The sequence below is a fragment of the Bombyx mori genome, chromosome 1 (assembly GCF_030269925.1).
Source record: "Bombyx mori chromosome 1, ASM3026992v2".
In the NCBI taxonomy this organism is placed as follows: Eukaryota; Metazoa; Arthropoda; class Insecta; order Lepidoptera; family Bombycidae; genus Bombyx; species Bombyx mori.
The window spans coordinates 359,650-378,139 of NC_085107.1; the positions used below are offsets into that span (position 1 = coordinate 359,650).

General features: G+C 39.6%; 2 protein-coding genes across 2 annotated transcripts in view; both read left to right on the forward strand.

Moving 5' to 3' along the window:
* LOC119628878 (uncharacterized protein K02A2.6-like) lies at positions 1-5,106 on the forward strand. Its single transcript, XM_038012853.1, has 2 exons — positions 1-3,413; positions 5,052-5,106. The coding sequence occupies exons 1-2, from the start codon at positions 1-3 to the stop codon at positions 5,104-5,106; spliced, it is 3,468 nt and encodes a 1,155-aa protein (XP_037868781.1).
* LOC101741740 (SET and MYND domain-containing protein 4) overlaps positions 5,082-18,490 on the forward strand; it is a 26,343-nt gene continuing 12,934 nt past the window's right edge. The window contains exons 1-4 of the mRNA XM_004932722.5: positions 5,082-5,163; positions 10,152-10,355; positions 12,356-12,527; positions 15,755-15,937. Of these exons, the coding sequence (XP_004932779.1) occupies positions 10,161-10,355; positions 12,356-12,527; positions 15,755-15,937 (550 nt within the window). The 5' untranslated portion in view covers positions 5,082-5,163; positions 10,152-10,160. The remainder of the gene's footprint in view (positions 5,164-10,151; positions 10,356-12,355; positions 12,528-15,754; positions 15,938-18,490) is intronic.

Sequence of the window (18,490 nt, forward strand, 5' to 3'; positions counted from 1 at the left end):
ATGGAACACGCCCGACCACCGTCAGAATTGAGTCTGGAAGGCAACTCCGTCAGCCGGGCTGACGCATGGAAGCGTTGGAGGAAACAATTTCATGTATTTTTGAAAGCATCAGGGGTGCATAAAGAAGAAGGCAGTGTGCAAGCCAGCTTGCTCATCAATTTAATTGGAACGGAAGGTTTCGATGTGTACGAGACGTTTAAGTTTTCAAATGACACTGAAAAAGATGACGTAACGGTTTTGTTAAAAAAATTCGACGAATACTTCGGTGTCAAACCGAATGTTACGTTGGCGAGATATAATTTCTACATGAGAAACCAGGAAGGCGGCGAGTCCATAGATCAGTATGTGACGGCTTTGAAACTGCTGAGCAAAACCTGTGAATTTAAAACCTTAGAAGACGAATTCATTCGCGATCGGATCGTATGCGGCGTAAAAAATACGATAGTTCGCGATCGTTTACTGAGAACGGACGACCTGACGATGGACAAAGCTATTAAAATATGCCAAGTCGACGAGGTATCGGCGGACAGCAGTCGCGTATTGCAGGAGTCGCGCGGAGCGAGCGCGGAGCCGGTGCGCGTGGACGCTGTGGGCGCGCGGGGTGGTGCTGGGCCACGTGCGGCGCGGGGCCGAGCCGGCGGCGCGCGAGCAGCTCGCGGCGGCCGCGGCGGTCACCGGCTGCGTGCGGTCCCGGATGGCGCTGGGCGCCCGCCGCCTCTTTCCAGTTCATCTGCGTCCAGTACTTGTCTCAGGTGCGGAGGTCCGTGTGTTAGTTGGGCTGACTGTCCTGCGGTCTCAGTGCAGTGTTATGTGTGTCAAAATTATGGTCATTTTGCAAGAATGTGTCAAGTACATAAAGGTGTAAAAAAGTTATATGATATCGGTGTTCTAGAGGACGAAAATAAATACGAGCCGGAACTGGACGATGACTGGGAGTCGTTTTATATATCTACTTTAATTGATGGTTCCAAAATCGACTCGGTGTCGCAGGATTGGTTTGAGGTCCTCCGAGGAGAATGGGGCTCGGAAAATTTTAAACTAGACTCGGGTGCAGATATCAATGTCTTATCTTTTAAGCGATTTGTGCAGTTAGGCAATAACCCTAATAACATTGTTGTAAATCATAAGGTTAAACTGCAATCTTACAGTGGCGATTTCATTCCTATTAAGGGAATTTGTAATATTAAATGGTGGTATAAAAATGTTCAATATGATCTTAAGTTTGCGATAGCTGATATTGATTGTCAAAGTGTACTGGGACTGCAGGCGTGCTTATTATTAGGGTTAATAAAAAGAATTCACGATATAAATTTCTCTAAAAATAGTGATTTGTTCACTGGGTTAGGTTGTTTACCGGGGGAATATCATATAACGGTAGATAGGGATGTGACGCCGGTGGTGTGCGCTCCGCGGAAAGTACCGTTAAGCCTTCGTGATAACTTGAAGGACGAACTCGATAGGATGACAGAGTTAGGTGTGATTAGGAAGGTGACTCATCCGACACCTTGGGTCAACTCGTTAGTAGTAGTGGCCAAGACAAATGGTAAAATGCGCATATGCCTAGACCCGAGGCCTCTCAATAAGGCGATTCAACGTGCTCATTTTCAACTACCCACCATAAATGAGTTGGCTACCAAATTGAATGGGGCTAAATATTTTTCGGTATTGGACGCCAATTCAGGATTTTGGTCCGTAAAGCTAGATAAGGAGAGTGCCGATTTATGCACATTTATTACGCCGTTTGGGCGATATCAATATCTAAGATTACCGTTCGGACTGAACTGCGCACCGGAGGTATTCCACGCTAAATTAAAACAATTGTTAGAAGGTTTAGACGGTGTTGAGTCGTTTATTGATGATATTATTGTCTGGGGGTCCACTAGGCGAGAACATGATGTAAGACTAAATGCGTTATTTCAAAAAGCGCGAGATATTAATTTAAAGTTTAACAAAGATAAGTGTCGCATTTGTGTCGATGAGGTGACATATTTGGGACATATTTTTAATAAAGACGGAATGAAAGTAGATACGGAAAAAGTGCAGGCTGTAATCAATATGCCGCAACCTACGGATTGTAAAAGTTTAGAAAGGTTCTTGGGTGCAATTAATTATTTATCAAAGTTTATACCTAACTACTCGCAACACATATTTCCATTGACTAGATTATTGAAAAAAGATGTCGAGTGGTGTTGGGAAATAGGTCACAAAAACGCCTTTGATAAATTAAAGAAACTGATATGCGAGGCTCCGGTATTATCGTTGTTTGACGTAGGCAGTGAGGTATTGTTGTCGGTGGACGCGAGCAGCGTCGCACTTGGCGCGGTGCTGATGCAGCGCGGCCGCCCGGTCGAGTACGCGTCGCGCACACTCACCGACACACAACAGAGATACGCTCAGATTGAAAAAGAAATGTTAGCTATTGTCTTTGCTTGTGAAAAATTTCACCAGTACATTTATGGAAAAAGGTATATAGTCATAGAAACTGACCATAAACCTCTTGAAAGTATTTTTAAAAAGCCGCTCAATTCAGTCCCAGCACGCTTGCAGCGTATGATGTTAAAATTACAAGGGTACGATCTGAAAATTACTTATAAACCGGGGAAGTATATGTATATACCCGACACGTTATCACGTGCGCCTCTTCCGGATTTATATGACGATAAAATTAGTAAGGCAGTATTGAACCAATTGAAAATGGTAATTAACAATGTACCGATGTCTCAAAGCAAACTGACATTAGTTAAGAAAGAAACTAGTAAAGATGAGTATTTGAAACGTTTGTTAGTTTACATTAATGAAGGTTGGCCCGTTCATAAATATAATGTTGATAGTGATTTAAAGTATTTTTGGTCCATGAGAGACGAGCTGTACTCTGTTGACGGAGTAATTTTTAAAGATAAACAGGTATTGATACCTAACTCGCTTAAAACTGAAATGTTAAAAATAATTCATGACGGCCACCTAGGGATAGATCGTTGTAAAAGACGCGCACGTGAGGTACTGTTCTGGCCGGGTATATCGAATGACATAGAATCATATATTAAAAAATGTAAGGTTTGTCAGGAGAATTCAAATAAACCAAGTAAAGAGCCCATGATTCCGATAACTGTTCCGAAACTGCCATGGAACAAAGTTGGTACCGATCTATTCGAGTACGGAAAAAAACATTACTTGATTTTAGTGGATTACTATTCGGGATTTATTGAAGTCTCACAGTTAAGAGATACGTCGTCAAACTCTGTTATAAAAGAATTAAAACAGAACTTTGCTCGCTATGGCATTCCGGAAACGGTTGTTAGCGATAACGGTCCCCAATATTCATCTCGAAATTTTAAAAAGTTCGCAGAAGAGTGGGGCTTCAATCATATTACTTCATCACCGTATTACGCACAATCAAACGGCAAGAGTGAGAGGTCAGTACAAACTATAAAGAAAATGTTAAAAAAATCAATAGACAGTAGAACAGATTTTTATTTGAATCTATTGAGCTATAATAACACGCCGCGAGAAAATTTGAATTCTCCCGCACAACTGTTAATGGGACGGAGATTAAATTGTAGATTACCAGTTCATCCAGATTTGTTAAAACGTTATAATTGTAATGATCAGCAACAGCATAAAACAATAATAGAAAAACAATTAAAAAGTAAAATGTATTATGACCAACATTGTAAAGAGCAGCCGGAGCTAAGTGTCAGCGATGATGTAATTATGTTAGAACATAATAATGAACGAATGCGCGGCACTGTCGTAGGCAAGGCATCTGCACCGCGTTCATACATTGTAAAAAACAAATTAGGTATATATCGACGTAATCGCCGACATTTAATTAAAAATATGCCTGATGAGAAACCTAATGTTGTGGAAAAGCTGAAGAATGATCGGCGCGGCACAATAGTGATCGTATCAGACGAGTCAAGTGGGGGAGAATATGAGATGAGTGTGGATGAGGATGGTTCAGTGTACGAACCGAGTACTTTGTCATCACCTTCATCACCTCATATTTATCCGCCTACTACTCGTAGTAGAACTAAGCAGAATGCAATTAATAATAATTAACCTCTGATTTTATGTTTATCTTGTAACACACTTATATTGTAAAAGGGGAAGATGTTGAGGGTATATTGACAGTAATTAATAAACAGTTGTCAACGGTACTCTGAAGTTTCAATACACAACAGGTGGGGGAATGTTAGAAGCAAAGTTGTGTGAAATGTTCAATTTTGTTAGTTTAATCTTTCTTGAGGCTTAAACGAGTAATAACGGTGGCTCAATATCCTTTTATTGTCTGTGAAAGGGCACAAGCGTAGGAAAACGAAACAAATTTGCTAGCCGTAGTTGAGGTTCTTCAAAAAAGTCCACTAAAGTCTCAGTAAATTCCCACAATTTTATTCAAACTTAATTTCAGTTGAGCTTAATTCGCTTCACTTCATTTCTGTCTTCACATAATTTTCGGCACAAAACTTAACGAAAAACACTGTTTTTTACTTGCCACCACTAACTAACACCACATTAAATTTCATTAAACTAACCCTATTGATCAATCTATGTTTTGTCGTATTTTGTCATCTACGTCCACGGTTATCTTGGAAATCAGCAACGGTACGTGCATGTTCCATTTATTTCCACCGCTGTTGCTTATCCTTTGCCAATGTTCAGTGTTTTCCTTTTTTTTTCGGGCACGGGCCGAGCTTCCTACACTGTGTCCAAGCCCGCGGGGCACCCGGTGTACGTGGGACTTGAAGGTCTGTAGATGTTGGGAGAGGACCGCGGGCCCAACGATGTTTGTAGGGCCCTACCTATCAAATGACTAACTTCGCACTCTCTCACCCAACGTGCAAAGGTTTTTATTTTCTTTAAAGTTTATACAAGAAATCAGAAATTGAAATCGGGACATCCATTTGTTGTTTTTATAAATAGATTTAAAAAAAGTTTTAATAGTAAATAATTAATACTTTGCTTGTTCAAAGACTATGTAGTCATAAAATGTATGCATTCTATTAAATCTAAACGCAAACAGACGGCAGTTTAATTGCCTCTCGATACTATAGGTGGCGCTGCTCTCAGCTCAAAATAGATCAGAATGCGGTGATCTTCATTGCGTAATTTTAGAGCGCGTAGTTTGCCGAGCCCTCCACACGTCACCCGGCTACAGAGATAGAGGTAAATAAAATTTTACTACATAAAATTGTACGGTGTGTCAGGATATTTTACAATTCCGTGTCATTTTAATTTATTCGTATCTAGGACACGGGCGGTGGTGTTACTCGTCGTAGGTACTATAAATATAAATATTTAAAGTGCAATGCAATATATTTCATAGTTTAATTTGTAATTTCAAATTGTTAATTTTTTTATTTATTTAAAGAGACAGATAAAATAAAATAAAAACAGCAAGAATATAAAAAAAATCACGTAAATGTCTTGAGATAAAGTTTTGTGCGTAATTATGCAACTTCGTAGTTTTGCAAAAGCTTTTTCAAGCGCAATATTTTAATGATAAATAAATGTCGGGTAAGTGAGTCGACTAGCTTCTATAATTTTCTCCTGTTCATGTTACTAATCTTGTTTAATGAGTTGTTAAAATTGATTGCTTATAATGTAATATTTTTAATTATTATTTATAAATCAAAGCCGACAACTTAAAACCACGCGGGGCATGAGCTCGTCCACTGATCCAGTTAATTATAATTGCACGGAATTATAACTAAGTGATATAATTATACATTAAGTAACAACTATATAAAAAGGAAAACAAAATAGTGTCATTAATAAAATTGACTTTCGCTAGTCTTAGCCGATATTAAAACTACTTCTACAGTTTAATCGCATATTTGTTATATTCGTTTTATTATTTCCGATGTTTAGAATGCAGTTACATACGTTGTCATCTGTATTGTTTCAATAACAAATTCTTGGAAATAGTCAGATTTTGTAGATCAGAAGATGTAATTTAAAATAAGATACAAAATAATTTTAATTTCGAGGTGTCAATGATTATGGTCCAATTTAGATATTTTTTTCTTACCTAGCTGAGAGCCTTGAGAGGCTATTTCAGCGTAACCTTAACTTCACGGGGCTCAAACCTGAGGACGTTGCTAACACGAACCCTAGCAAGAGCCGTGCTTCGCAGAATCTACCACCGGATCGGAAACGCGACCCACTGAGGAGATCCGGCGTGAAACTCAGTGTAATTACATAATTGGGGGTAAACTGAGGGTAATTTACATAATTGGGTGAACAAAAGTAATAATAAAAAGTACAGTAGTATCGTCGAAACCTACACAATACGCATAAAGTCATAGTCGACACGTGTTGGTGCAAGAGTGAGTAGCGTTGTTATCGGGCCGCTTAACACTCCATCAGGCCGGAAACGATCAGTAGGAATATTAAGCAGAAACATAAAAACGAACACAAGAATCATTTTTAAAACGTAACGTAGGATCTTTTCAGTGTAACATTTTCCCTGGGGCTGTTTTAGTACTAATGAATAAACAGAAAGACAATTATATTTCAGATATTATAATTACATAATATTTGTCTGTCGGGTGTCGGTACGTTTTTGGGGGCCAGAAAGTTTTTGAGTGGCGACCGCGTACCGGAAGACGTAGTGCGAGTAGGCCTCCCACAAGATGAAACGACGATCTATTGAGGTTCGCGGGGATCCGCTGGGTGCAGGCAGCACAGGACCGGTCTTTGTGGCGAGGCTTGGGGGAGGCCTATGTCCAGCAGTGGACGTCTGTGGGCTGATAAGAAGAAGAAGAAGAAGATATAGTTAATTATGTATAATATTATGAATTATGAAAACATATTATTATCGTCGAATACAATACAGTACAACACATAGCGAGTGACAATCATGTAAGGAATCTAGACATAAAGATCAAAGACATATCCATACACGTAATGCCTTTAATCAACACGAATGCTGTACTGGTAAAAACCAGTTGTCATCTCTAATGTAGTGGCATCCCGTGATCTATAATTGAACTGGAATCTAATAAATAGGAAAGAAAATCACAATCATTGGTGTTCTGAAATTCGACATCACCGTTCAAGTTGCATCCGTACCATTGATTCTAATATAGCTTATCTAAAATATATTAGTTATTCCTGAAGTGTCCGCACATAATATTATGTACCTACGAGTGTTTTTTGCAACTCGACTGGTGTTACTGTAAGCGATATATCATTGTGTTTAAACACTCACAAGAACCCCATCAGAAGCAAGTGTCTTTAGAAGAGTGAAATTTGTAGAACGCATCCCTAGACACTCAAGAGGTCTACTAAGAATGTGTTTTTATTTTAAATATCCCTGAATTTTTTGTTGTTGATTTTCATATTATTTCGTCAAATAACCAGGGCTGACGATTTCCTAATCTTAAAATAGAACAAATATGTTCTTAAAAGTGTCATAAAAACCAAATTATTTGTGCAATTTCTAGAAACGTTAGTAATAACTACAGTTCAGAATTAGGTAATTAAGTACGTGTCGAGTGGGGAAAGCAGACGACAAACAGCCTTGTAATTGCCCGGGCCAGGTTTGCAGACCAACTACTAATTGGATTGTACGAGGTGTGCATCTCTGTGCAAACATCACAACTTGAAATAGACGCCCTTGGATAATTAGTAAAAAAACACTTCGTGTGAACAGAGGTAAAGGAAAAAAAAAGAAATAAGTTAATTTTTGGGCATTTGATTGAGAGGCTTGTGTAATATGTTGCGGTATGCACCTATTTCGAACAATATAGTTAGATAAAAGTTACATGTCTTCAAAGATAGTGAAGAAAATCATATTTACTCTTCTGATATGTTGTGATGGTCAAAATCTAGTAATCCCTGCAGACTGCGGAGCTACTATTCTATTAATAATTTAATTTTGTTTTGAGCGTTTTTAACGTAATGGGTAATGTAGCCTGGCTGTTCATCACACGATAAGAATCTCATTCATCATCATCATCATCAGCATCAGCCTTTATCTGCCCACTGCTGGACATAGGCCTTCCCCAATGCCTTCCACAGAATGCGGTCCTCCCCTTCCACATCTAACGACTTCCTGCCGTGCGCACCTGGTTGGAGGACACCTCACGCTCCTGGTACTCATCCGTAGCCTCCATTCGAGGACTTTCCTCCCCCGCCTGGCGTTGCTGGCTCGACCGATGTGACCGTCCCACTTGCCACTTGAGCCTGCTCGCTTTGTGTCGCACGGAAATGTCGTCGACTTTGGTTCTCCGTCGAATTTCTTCGTTCCGGATTTTGTCCCTTAGAGAAAACCCGAGCATAGCTCTCTCCATCGCCTGCTGTGCGACTCTTAACTTATGGTCCAGTCCCGCCGTCAGTGTTCAGGTTTCCGCGCCGTAGGTCATCGCGGGGAGAATCTCATTGATTTCCTTGAAACACCATTACGTGTCCTGGAATCGGACCCTCGCGCGTTTGTTACATATCCACACAAGCTCCTGATTCCAAACTACAACTGCATCTTGAAGGATACATATACACTTCAATAAGCCTTGCAGACGTTGAAAAAAATTTTTTTGTTCATATATTGTGCTTAGCTGTACCCTGATACTTACACAAGTGAAGTCGTTGTGGCCTAAACGATAAGGGGTCCGGTATATTCTTATCTTGCGATGCAACGGTGTTCGAATCCCGGTGGCAAGTACTAATTTTTCTACTGAAATACGTACTTGACAAATGTTCACGATTGACTAATTCCACGATGAAGGAACAACATCGTGTAATAAAAATCAAATTCGTAAAATTATAATATGCGTAATTACTGGTAGTAGGATGTCTTGAGAGTCCAGACGGGTAGGTACCACCGCCCTACCTATTTCTACCGTGAAGCAGTAATGCGTTTCGGTTTGAAGGCTGGGGCAGCCGTTTTTATTGTACTGTGATCTTAGAACTCATATCTCAAGATGGTTGGCGGCATTTACGTTGTAGATGTCTATGCGCTCCGGTAACCACTTAACATTAGGTGGGCCTTGAGCAAGTCCACCCATCAATGCAATAAAAAAAAATTCATGGTTTGCAGGGGCTATCTCTCCTTGATATTTAGGTATACCTCTGAAGTATATCATACATACATAATATTATAATAAAATTTTCAGTCGCAAATCCTGAAATCAAAGAAAGTCACATTCCAAGAAAACGTAATCTTGTCTTGTCTTGGATTTTTAATGTTTCTTGAAAGTGCACGAATGAAAACTTCCTCAAGAAACATATTTTCTCTTTTTATATATTGTTAAAGATATTGCGTGAGCTTAACAACATCGTGGTTTTCAAAATGAAATATCAGAACGTCTTTACACAGTAGTTTGTAGAAAACATTTTATTGCCATATTTTCTCAGATCTCTGTATTCTGAGAACAACTAATTAGAAATTTATATAGAAGAGATCTTATTACGAAATAATGTTGTTCGTATATTTAAAATTACATTTCATTATTTAAGTTATGCTACAGAAAAGTCAGTGCCTGAGGTGTACGACCTTCCCTTCGGGATTCAAATGTACGTTAAAATGTACAGACAGTATTATCATGTTCGAAAGAGGGCCGCCCACGCAAATAATGTCCTAAGAAATTAATGTTTAAACTACACTCTGTGCTACCCTGTGTTTATAACTTCACGCATTCACATAATTGTGTCATGTTTTTGCTAGATTATATTGATATCAAAGCATTTAACATTTCAGACAATATTTTGTAAAACAAGCCCCTTCTTTTTTTTTTGCTTACGAGGAAATACAACAAACGCCTAGATTCATGATTTTATTTCTCAGTGGAAACCGATCATTCAACTGAGAATAAATGCTTCATTCTTGAAAAATCTTCAATAATCTCCAATCCTGAAAACATATTCACCATTCTTAACACATATAGCACTGTTTTTTGTGTACTTCACAGTAGCTGATTCTATGACGATAAAAATGATTGAATTTAATTGAAAAAATAAAGAGAGTATTTTATTTCCTACCTCAGCCGATGATAGCCTTGAGAGGCTATATCCGCGTAACCTTAACTAGTAGGTGAGCTCACGGGGCTCAAACCTGACGACGTTGCTAACACGAACCCTAGCAAGAGCCGTGCTCCGCAGAATCTACCACCGGAAAGAGAGTAAATAATTAAAGTTACTATGTCTTTTTCCAGTTGCTCAATATGTCTCGAATTTACGAAGAAGTGGATCCCATATACGCTGCGACCTGTAGCGACATCACTCTTTGCTCAAATTCCAAAGGTTTCTTCAAGGGTCTCGCCGATGACCTGGTTTCATTAGCTGGGGAAGAATGGCTAAATAAATTTGAGCTAGTGGAAGATGGCAAGAAAGTTACATTTTTTATGGAGAATAAGGAGGTACTTTAACTACAATTGTCGAGGATGCTGCATGTGAAGTATGTTAAGTATGTTAGTACCTGCATGACTCAAAGGAACCATGACAGTCTCGTGCGTTCAACAACGTACATGTACAATATACAGCTAGCCTGTACGGAATGTGCACTATGGAGAACATCACATGCAATAATAAACATAGGCAAAGCAACAGAAAGCAAAAGATTAAAATCTGTACAATCATTTTGTGCGCTATTATAAATTACATTTAAAATACATTTTAGAAATAAACACAAAACAAATGTAAATTTGTTTTGTGCTGAACTGCTAGATTTATTGTATCTAACTAACAAAATCGGTTTCATTTGTAAGCCATTCGTTTCCATTAACATTAATTTAGCTATTTTATTACAGGGATCATTTACGAAATTAGGTAGGAGAACTAGGCGATTTCTATTTTTTTTATAAAAGGGTTTAGCTTGGCTTTACGTGTCATCTGTTTTAAGTTGTTTCTGGAGCCATAGACATAACACGAATGTCACCACCTACCACGGAAGATGAGTTCCGGATTGCGACTGTGTTGCCCAGCGGTCGTCCCAAACTTCAAGCAGAAGTGGATGACTGTTTCGCGTCAGAAATAAAGAGGGCACCGTCTACACATTCGGGCCTATAACACCGCCCGTACTGTTAACATTAAGATCCACCCACAAGCTCGATAATCTTCATTAAACAAATCTAACGGTTCGGAAATCAATCAAGTTCCGCAAACATTTCATTAGCCCTTCGATGAGGCGATGAGGCGTGAACGAGCCCTCACTAATACTCTCTAGGCTAACTCGCAGCGGAACACTGGCTGTTGTGTGCACCTAACCTCACTATTTAAGCGATATTCTTACAGAGTAAATGATGGATGAATAAAAAGTGATTATCATGATTCATAAGATGATTTATACGATTAGATACAGGGCAGGAGTGGTGTTGTGTGGTGGTCGCGTCTGATTTCCCCCCGAGTAGGTATTTATAAGTTACTTTTACTATGAACGAATAGTGTAATAAATTTGAGTGCGCCTACATCGGTGTTTGAGCCGCACGTAACTACATACTTCAAAATTCGGAAATATTCCCCGGTTTGCGCATTTTAAAAAACGATTTATCCTCTGTTGGTATTTTCCCTCATAAACCCCTCACATAGCGAGCTCTGTAAGCATGAGCAACCACACTCGACCTGACGCACTTTAATGAACCACCTTTATTCTCTCAACATGCAACCGAAACGTTACAAACGGCGCACGGCTTCAAATAACTCTAAAGCCTAACTGATTGTGCTAGGATTGAGAATCAAGCGGTGAAAGAGTGTATTGAGGTTATTTAAAGTAGAATTTTTAAAGAGGCAGATACAATGCCGTGAGCTGTTCATGTTCTCTAGCCAGTACGCCGAGTTTCCCATGAATGTGCGCTGTATAACAAGTGTTTGCGGGATTTTTACTTCGACGAATATTAATGGTTCCCATTTCCAACACAAATTATGAAACTGCTTTGAATTCAAATAAGCTCTTTAGGTTATAATGTCGCTTTTCTCAACGTTGCGATATTTTTGAAACTATGAGCTAACGATGCTAGATGGCTTGGTTTCTATATGAATATTAATTAGAGACGGCCGTTGAACTTTATGTTATTAGTCAAATAATGACAGGAGTCCACGGACACTACAGGCAAGCTACCACCTTCTTATTGTTCTTTTAGTCAGACGAGCATACGGTAAACCTGATGGTAAGTTACTGGTGGTTACTGTCGCTAATGGTCGTTAGCAATGCCAGGGCCACAGCCAAGCCGTTGCCTACACTCACTACAATGTCTTGAATCCTTGTTAATTTCGTGATTATGAACTTGATAAAGTGTCCGAAACCTGGCTGGCTGTTAAATAGATCACATAAGAGATTGAACCGGTCTATTATCTTTGGTTTGGTCCACATGATCATGAATGCCCGAACAAAGTCGATAATAATTCGATATTATCTCTCCAGGTAATGGAAGCACTTACTGAAGTATTATCCAGGATACAGCCCCTTCACCGCGGGAAAGACGCTAGAATATCGAGTCAGAGGCGCGGCGACGCACAATCGGCTCTGAAGAATGAAGATCTAATGAAGGCGTTGGCGTTGGCAAGTCAAGCCGTACTCAGGGCTCCCGTTACGGGTACAGACTTATTAATCTAGCTTATTATTATCTATCTTATTAATTAGTATACATGCCAGGTTCGCGCTCGGGCCAGCTCAGCGCTGCTATAGGCACTTCTCAATGAGAAACCATACGTCCGTGACTTAATCCGGGAAAATGTTCATAAAGCTCAATAAAATATGTTTTGCATTGTATTAGCAGCCAGAGGGTAATGACATTTTCTTCTCTCGGTCTATAGATTTTATATACCAATGCTGAACACGAGACTGAGCTATGCACTTCAATGTGCCACTGACCGACATTAATGGCTACCTACTGATCTCAAAAAAGTGTATCAGGCGGACGCACCATGATGCTCAGCAATGAGCGAACGATTAAAAGAGGAGAACTAATCCCACAGTGTAATAACCTGCTTTGTTCGACAGCTTAATGAGCGATGTTGGCTCCTGTGACCTGGTAACCACTATAAATTACACTTTATTTTTAGTGGGACGTAAAAATATGCTAGGGAACGTATTGAACGGTCGTATTACACTTAACTCGTAATTGGCCAAAGTTAGTTAAATAAATTGGTAACTCAAATCAAATCAGATCAAAAAACTTTTATTCAACATAAATGAAAGTACATGCTTGTTGAACGTCAAAAGAACTATCGCCAATTCACAAAACTAGCCTCCGTCCTGAGAAGAACTGGCAAGAAACTCAGCGGGCTCAAGAAAATATCACGTATAGCTCTTTTCTGCAGAATAAATATCATTTCTACATCGGCCGCATTGCCGCATAGCAAAATGCCATAGGACATGACACTGTTGAAGTAACTAAAATAAACTAAACGAGCCGTGTCCGCGTTTGTTAATATTCTAATTTTTTTTACTGCGTATGCTGCAGAGCTGAGCTTACTCGCCAATTTATCTCATTACTCAGACCTTAGCGTAAGAATTTATAGCATCAAACTACATTTATTACAAATATAGTTTTGACAAATGAAAGGAAGTTATATACCTATACATATATTTTATAACGAAAATAGCCCCAACAAGTTCCAAGGTGAACCGAAACCAATCAGTGACCTGAAGCGAAACAAATCAACGTTTCACAAAGTCCACACGCTCCGCAACAGGAGTCGAAGGGTCTTATTCTCAAACCGCACACGGCGCTTGATCGATGTAACCCTGCGAAATGTTTACTTTTCCTGTCCAATATTATTTCATTATAAAACTTTAGCAGAACTTGATCAAGTTCGGGACGGTGGAGAAAATGTCTTAACACTGTGGGAATAGGTCAGAAAATAAACTGCCTGAAGGCAGGGAGGCTGAAGCGCTCGAATACGAGTAGAACTGATTAATCTTGGAACGGAGAAAGAAGTGAAATTATTAACGATTCGACGAATGACTTAGTTGGCCTCGTTCAACCAGTCGCTTTGAAAATCTATAGGGAAGGCACAACTTCTTGACTTCTTGTGGCTGACATGATGATGATCACTTTAAAACTGAGCAAATACCTTATTTTATAATATCATAGGATTTTTCCGATTATCTCGACTCGTAATTAGCTGCTATTTCACTACACACCAGAGCGAACCGCATCGAAATATGAAATGAAGATAAACTTAGTTCGGCTTCGTCCCGTAACATTTTCTAAAGAACTTGTTTGCTTTTCAACGTTACCGTAGCTCTCGTATTCGCTCAGATATTTTAATCTTTTTCCATAATTCAACACGACCTTTTCTCATCTGTGTTTTTTTAGGATTCCGGGAATAAATTATATCCAACGAATCATTAATAATTTTGTAATATTCAATTAAATTCCGAAATCCATCATTTCAGCGAATAAATTTGCTGTTTCGCTCACATCTTGATAATCACGATCTTATCACAGCAACACCTTGTTACGACTATTCTTCAGTTCACTAGCCTCTACTCATTGAAAGCTAACTTGTACCGGTTATATGTTGTACAATGCATGTATGAGATCACAAACAAAATAATAACCATTACACAATTCACACAATCAAGAAATCGTAAAGATATTTTTAATTATACAATAGTATTTATTGACTTCGTTGGACTGTTCAATTGTGACGATTTCAAAAATGTCCGTAAACTAGCTATTGATCTCACCCTGTAGACTGGATGTTAAGATACTATAATAGCATAGCACTGCATCTTCATTTTCCAACTATAAATACAATTAAAGGACAATTTGTTCTGTTATCCGCTTACTAAAGAGTTAAAACCTTATAGAGCGCAACATTCTCAAGAGGATTCAAGAGTGAAATTGCTCCAAGATAACAACATGACGTTTAATAGAATTGGCTGAATCGAGTTTGAAACTAAATGCAGAAAACTTTGGACAGCTCTCGGAAAGAGCTAAATGAAATGAATGAGAGAGTCGCGAAGGATTTGTGCCAGACAGGCCTGTTTGCAAACTTTGAGCCTCAGTATTATTACATCGGCAAACGGACAGGCAGTTTTAATTGCAAATGTCATCGGAGCCAATTTATAGAGCAATAAAACTGAGACCAGAGCGAAACGCATCAGTTAATTTTAGCACATAATAATAACTTTGAAGTACCTAGTCTATTCATTTACGGCCGTTGGCTGGAGACAGTGTACAGCAAGCACACTTGTCTCTCGTAAAAGGAAAAATTTTCAGTTCTCATCATAAATACACTTCACTTTTAAAAATAGCGTATTCTTTCCTTATTTATCATAAGTTTTTGCGCGTAAGGCGTTGGCGTGTAGTTTTATTACGGAAAAGCAAAATCTACTCTATTTTCGTACGGTTTTCTTAATTTCATGATACGCTAAGGTCGTGTTGACTGTTCGATCATTTTTTAATATGTGATTTGCCTAACAAAATTATATTACTTTGCCTCCTTCGGAATACGCTTCTTTTCTACTATTCTTCTTTGTATTTAATTTCAAAGGTACTTTCCAAAACAAGATTGAGTTAACTCCCAAAGATAGTACTGTTCTTCTGATCTAACAATATATAATACATAGTGGGCCTACATCACCTGGTACCGCTGTTATCCTCTTGTGCAACTTGTCGCTTGCCTCACAAAGCAATCGGTTGCTTTCACGTTGTTACTCTGCATTGTTTAAAGTAATCTGGTAAACTGATAACGTCCAGTCGGCAAACGCCTTCTTATTAAAAAACCAAATGCAAAGAGAACGTAAAAGTTTTTTGTTTAAACTAGTGGCAGGGCGATGAAATTCTTTGAATCTGTGTTTTGTCGTCAGGAGAAAATGAAGCGATTGACGGCGGGGTGTCGCTGGCTTTGGCGCTGTGGCTTCGGTCTGAGATCCTGCTGAAATTAAATAGACCTCAAGCCGCCCTAGAAGATTTGAAGTTAGCTCTAAAGGAACGCCTACCTGCCAGAATGCGAGCCCACTACTACTGGAGAATGGGACACTGCTACCGAGGTTAGTGATGCGAAACTAAATCAATATTCAGTTTCATTAGATTTAATGGTTATTGGCTGCGTGGCGGGGCTGCACTCAGCTCTATCAGTTGTAATGAGCTTTTATGTTGTACATTATCTAGGCAACATTTATCAAAATGTAATTTTATGCAGTAATTTTTTTTTATAGTAGGCGAACTAGTTATTTTGTTGTGTATCGCCATCTGATAAACTTTTGAGGAGCCAGTATGCTAACAAAGAACAGCAAAAATACGTAGACCTCAATTAACTACGAGGTGGTATTATAAAAATGTATTTTATATTTTGTAACATCTAGTTTTACAGGGAAAATCTAAAATTTATCTAAATATTGCTGTAGGCGTGGCGCGTCTCCCCGAAAGTGAGCCGCGGGCGCGGAAGGCCCATTCTCGGCGGTCCGTGTTCGAGTCGTGGTCGAGGCGGTTGGCCAACCCCACGTGGGGTCTATGGACCGTGGAGGCGGTTTACCCGGTCTTTGATGGTGAATCGTGGCGAAACACGCCTCACCTTTCGTCTGGTGCAGGTGCTGACCGGGCACGGGTGCTTCGGGAAGTACCTGCACCAGATAGGAGCTGAGCCGACAACGAGGTGCTACCATTGTGCACACGACCTGGAAACGGCGGAGCATACTTTCTCTATCTGCCTCGCTTGGGAGGTGCAGCGCCGTGTCTTGGTCGCAAAGATAGAACCAGACTTGTCGCTATTTGGCGTCGTGGCTCGATGCTTGCCGGCGACGAGTCCTCGAAGGCTATGCTCGACTTCTGCGCGTGCACTATTTCGCGAAAGGAGGCGGCCAGGCGAGAGAGGCAAAACTCTCCTCACTACGCAGAAATCCGCCGCCGCCGAGCAGGGCAAGGAGGGACCGAGGCGTGGGGCGGCGTGCTCCGGATGATGGTAGATCGCGTTCCCCCGACCGCACCGAGAGAAGGTGCAGCGCGGCGCCGTCAAGGCGGACACCCGGCCCGTCGATCGAGGGAACCGGAGGTCGTGTCGCATGAGGGATGGCGGGATGGATGTAATAAAATATGCTCTGCGTCAACCCTGTCCCGCCGTCTCGATAGCTTCGACTGGGCTCCGGCCCGGTCCGGCGTAGGGCGCCGGCTGTGAGCGGCCGGAGTTTTAGTGAGGTTCAACTCCCACATACCCTACCTGCCGTGCGGGTAGGGATCCGGCTATTTTATCCAGTAGAAAAAAAACCAATCTGTTAGGGCTTTTTAATATACAAATATAATATAGTACAATATATATTAAAAATATAAACATTATTTGAATTGATGAAATCAAAGAGAATTGTATTTATTTAATTACATATATTATTTAATCATTTTTATTATTCGTATGTGCTATAGATACATTAATTGATCGATCGGATCGATGCATTAATTATAGTTACGCGATGGAGAAACAGTATCGTGTAAACATAAAATAATAAACAGTTATGATTTGTGTGCGTGGAGTGGCGTCATGCCGTTGTTATTAAGCAACCTCATAATTTGGACGAATTTAATTTGTTGCACGCCTCAGACGAATGCATTATCTCCATCGTGAGGATACAAATTATTATATTGTCCAAATAGATTACCTACCACAGGCTTGACTTCACCGGGCTCTCGCTTATTCAAGCTCACGTTTAAAAGACGACAATGTCAAAACTTTGTGGAAAACACCGTGGGGAGAAGCTCGTTGAGGCGCCGGATGGCTACCTTTTGACACCGAAAAACGGATCGGGTCCAGTTGCAAGGGATGCTTTTGCGCTAGTTGCTAGTGGCGAAACTCATCCAAAATTCTCTTTTAAGGCATATTCATATACACTCCCAACGTTTATTTTATCCCTTAGTAATATGTACATGCATTTGCTACGAGTGGCACACCTGTGTACCGCTGTTCCTAGAATAAAAACCAACCTTTCAAATAATCTTCCGATAAAATCGCTAAGAAGTACGTGACTATACTCGTAAACCAGGACGCAATTATAAATCTTAAAAAGTGTCAAAGTGGGAAACATTCTGCAATACTGCGGTATCTGCGGATCGTAAATATTTAGAAGTCTACGGTTCTGGCAAGACCTTCCTTTTACCTTAAAAATGGAAAATTACTAATCAACAGATGAAAGGAATTATTAATTTCACCTTAAAACGTTTCCACATTTCTGATTCTCTTTACGAGTTTTCGTTACGTTTTAGTGAATACCGTTTGTATAATATACATTGAAATTTCAGTCATTGGTTCTTAGAAAGAAATTAAGCATAATTTATTTGAATTAAATGGCCTTTGTGATATTTAAAATATCTAAAAGTAATGAATAAGTAGGTTATTGTAACAGAAAACATTCGGAATGTAAAGATTTGATGAGTTTGTTTGCGTTGTCGTTTTTGAAGTGAAAACATCTTTAGAATCGTTGTGATTTCAAACCGGATGCAACGGAAAAAACGACAGGTAAGAGACACAAATACAAAAATGTGTAGGATGAAGCCAGCAAAGAATGAGACAGAAATATACATACTATTTAATACAGCGCCATCTGTGAGATATTTTA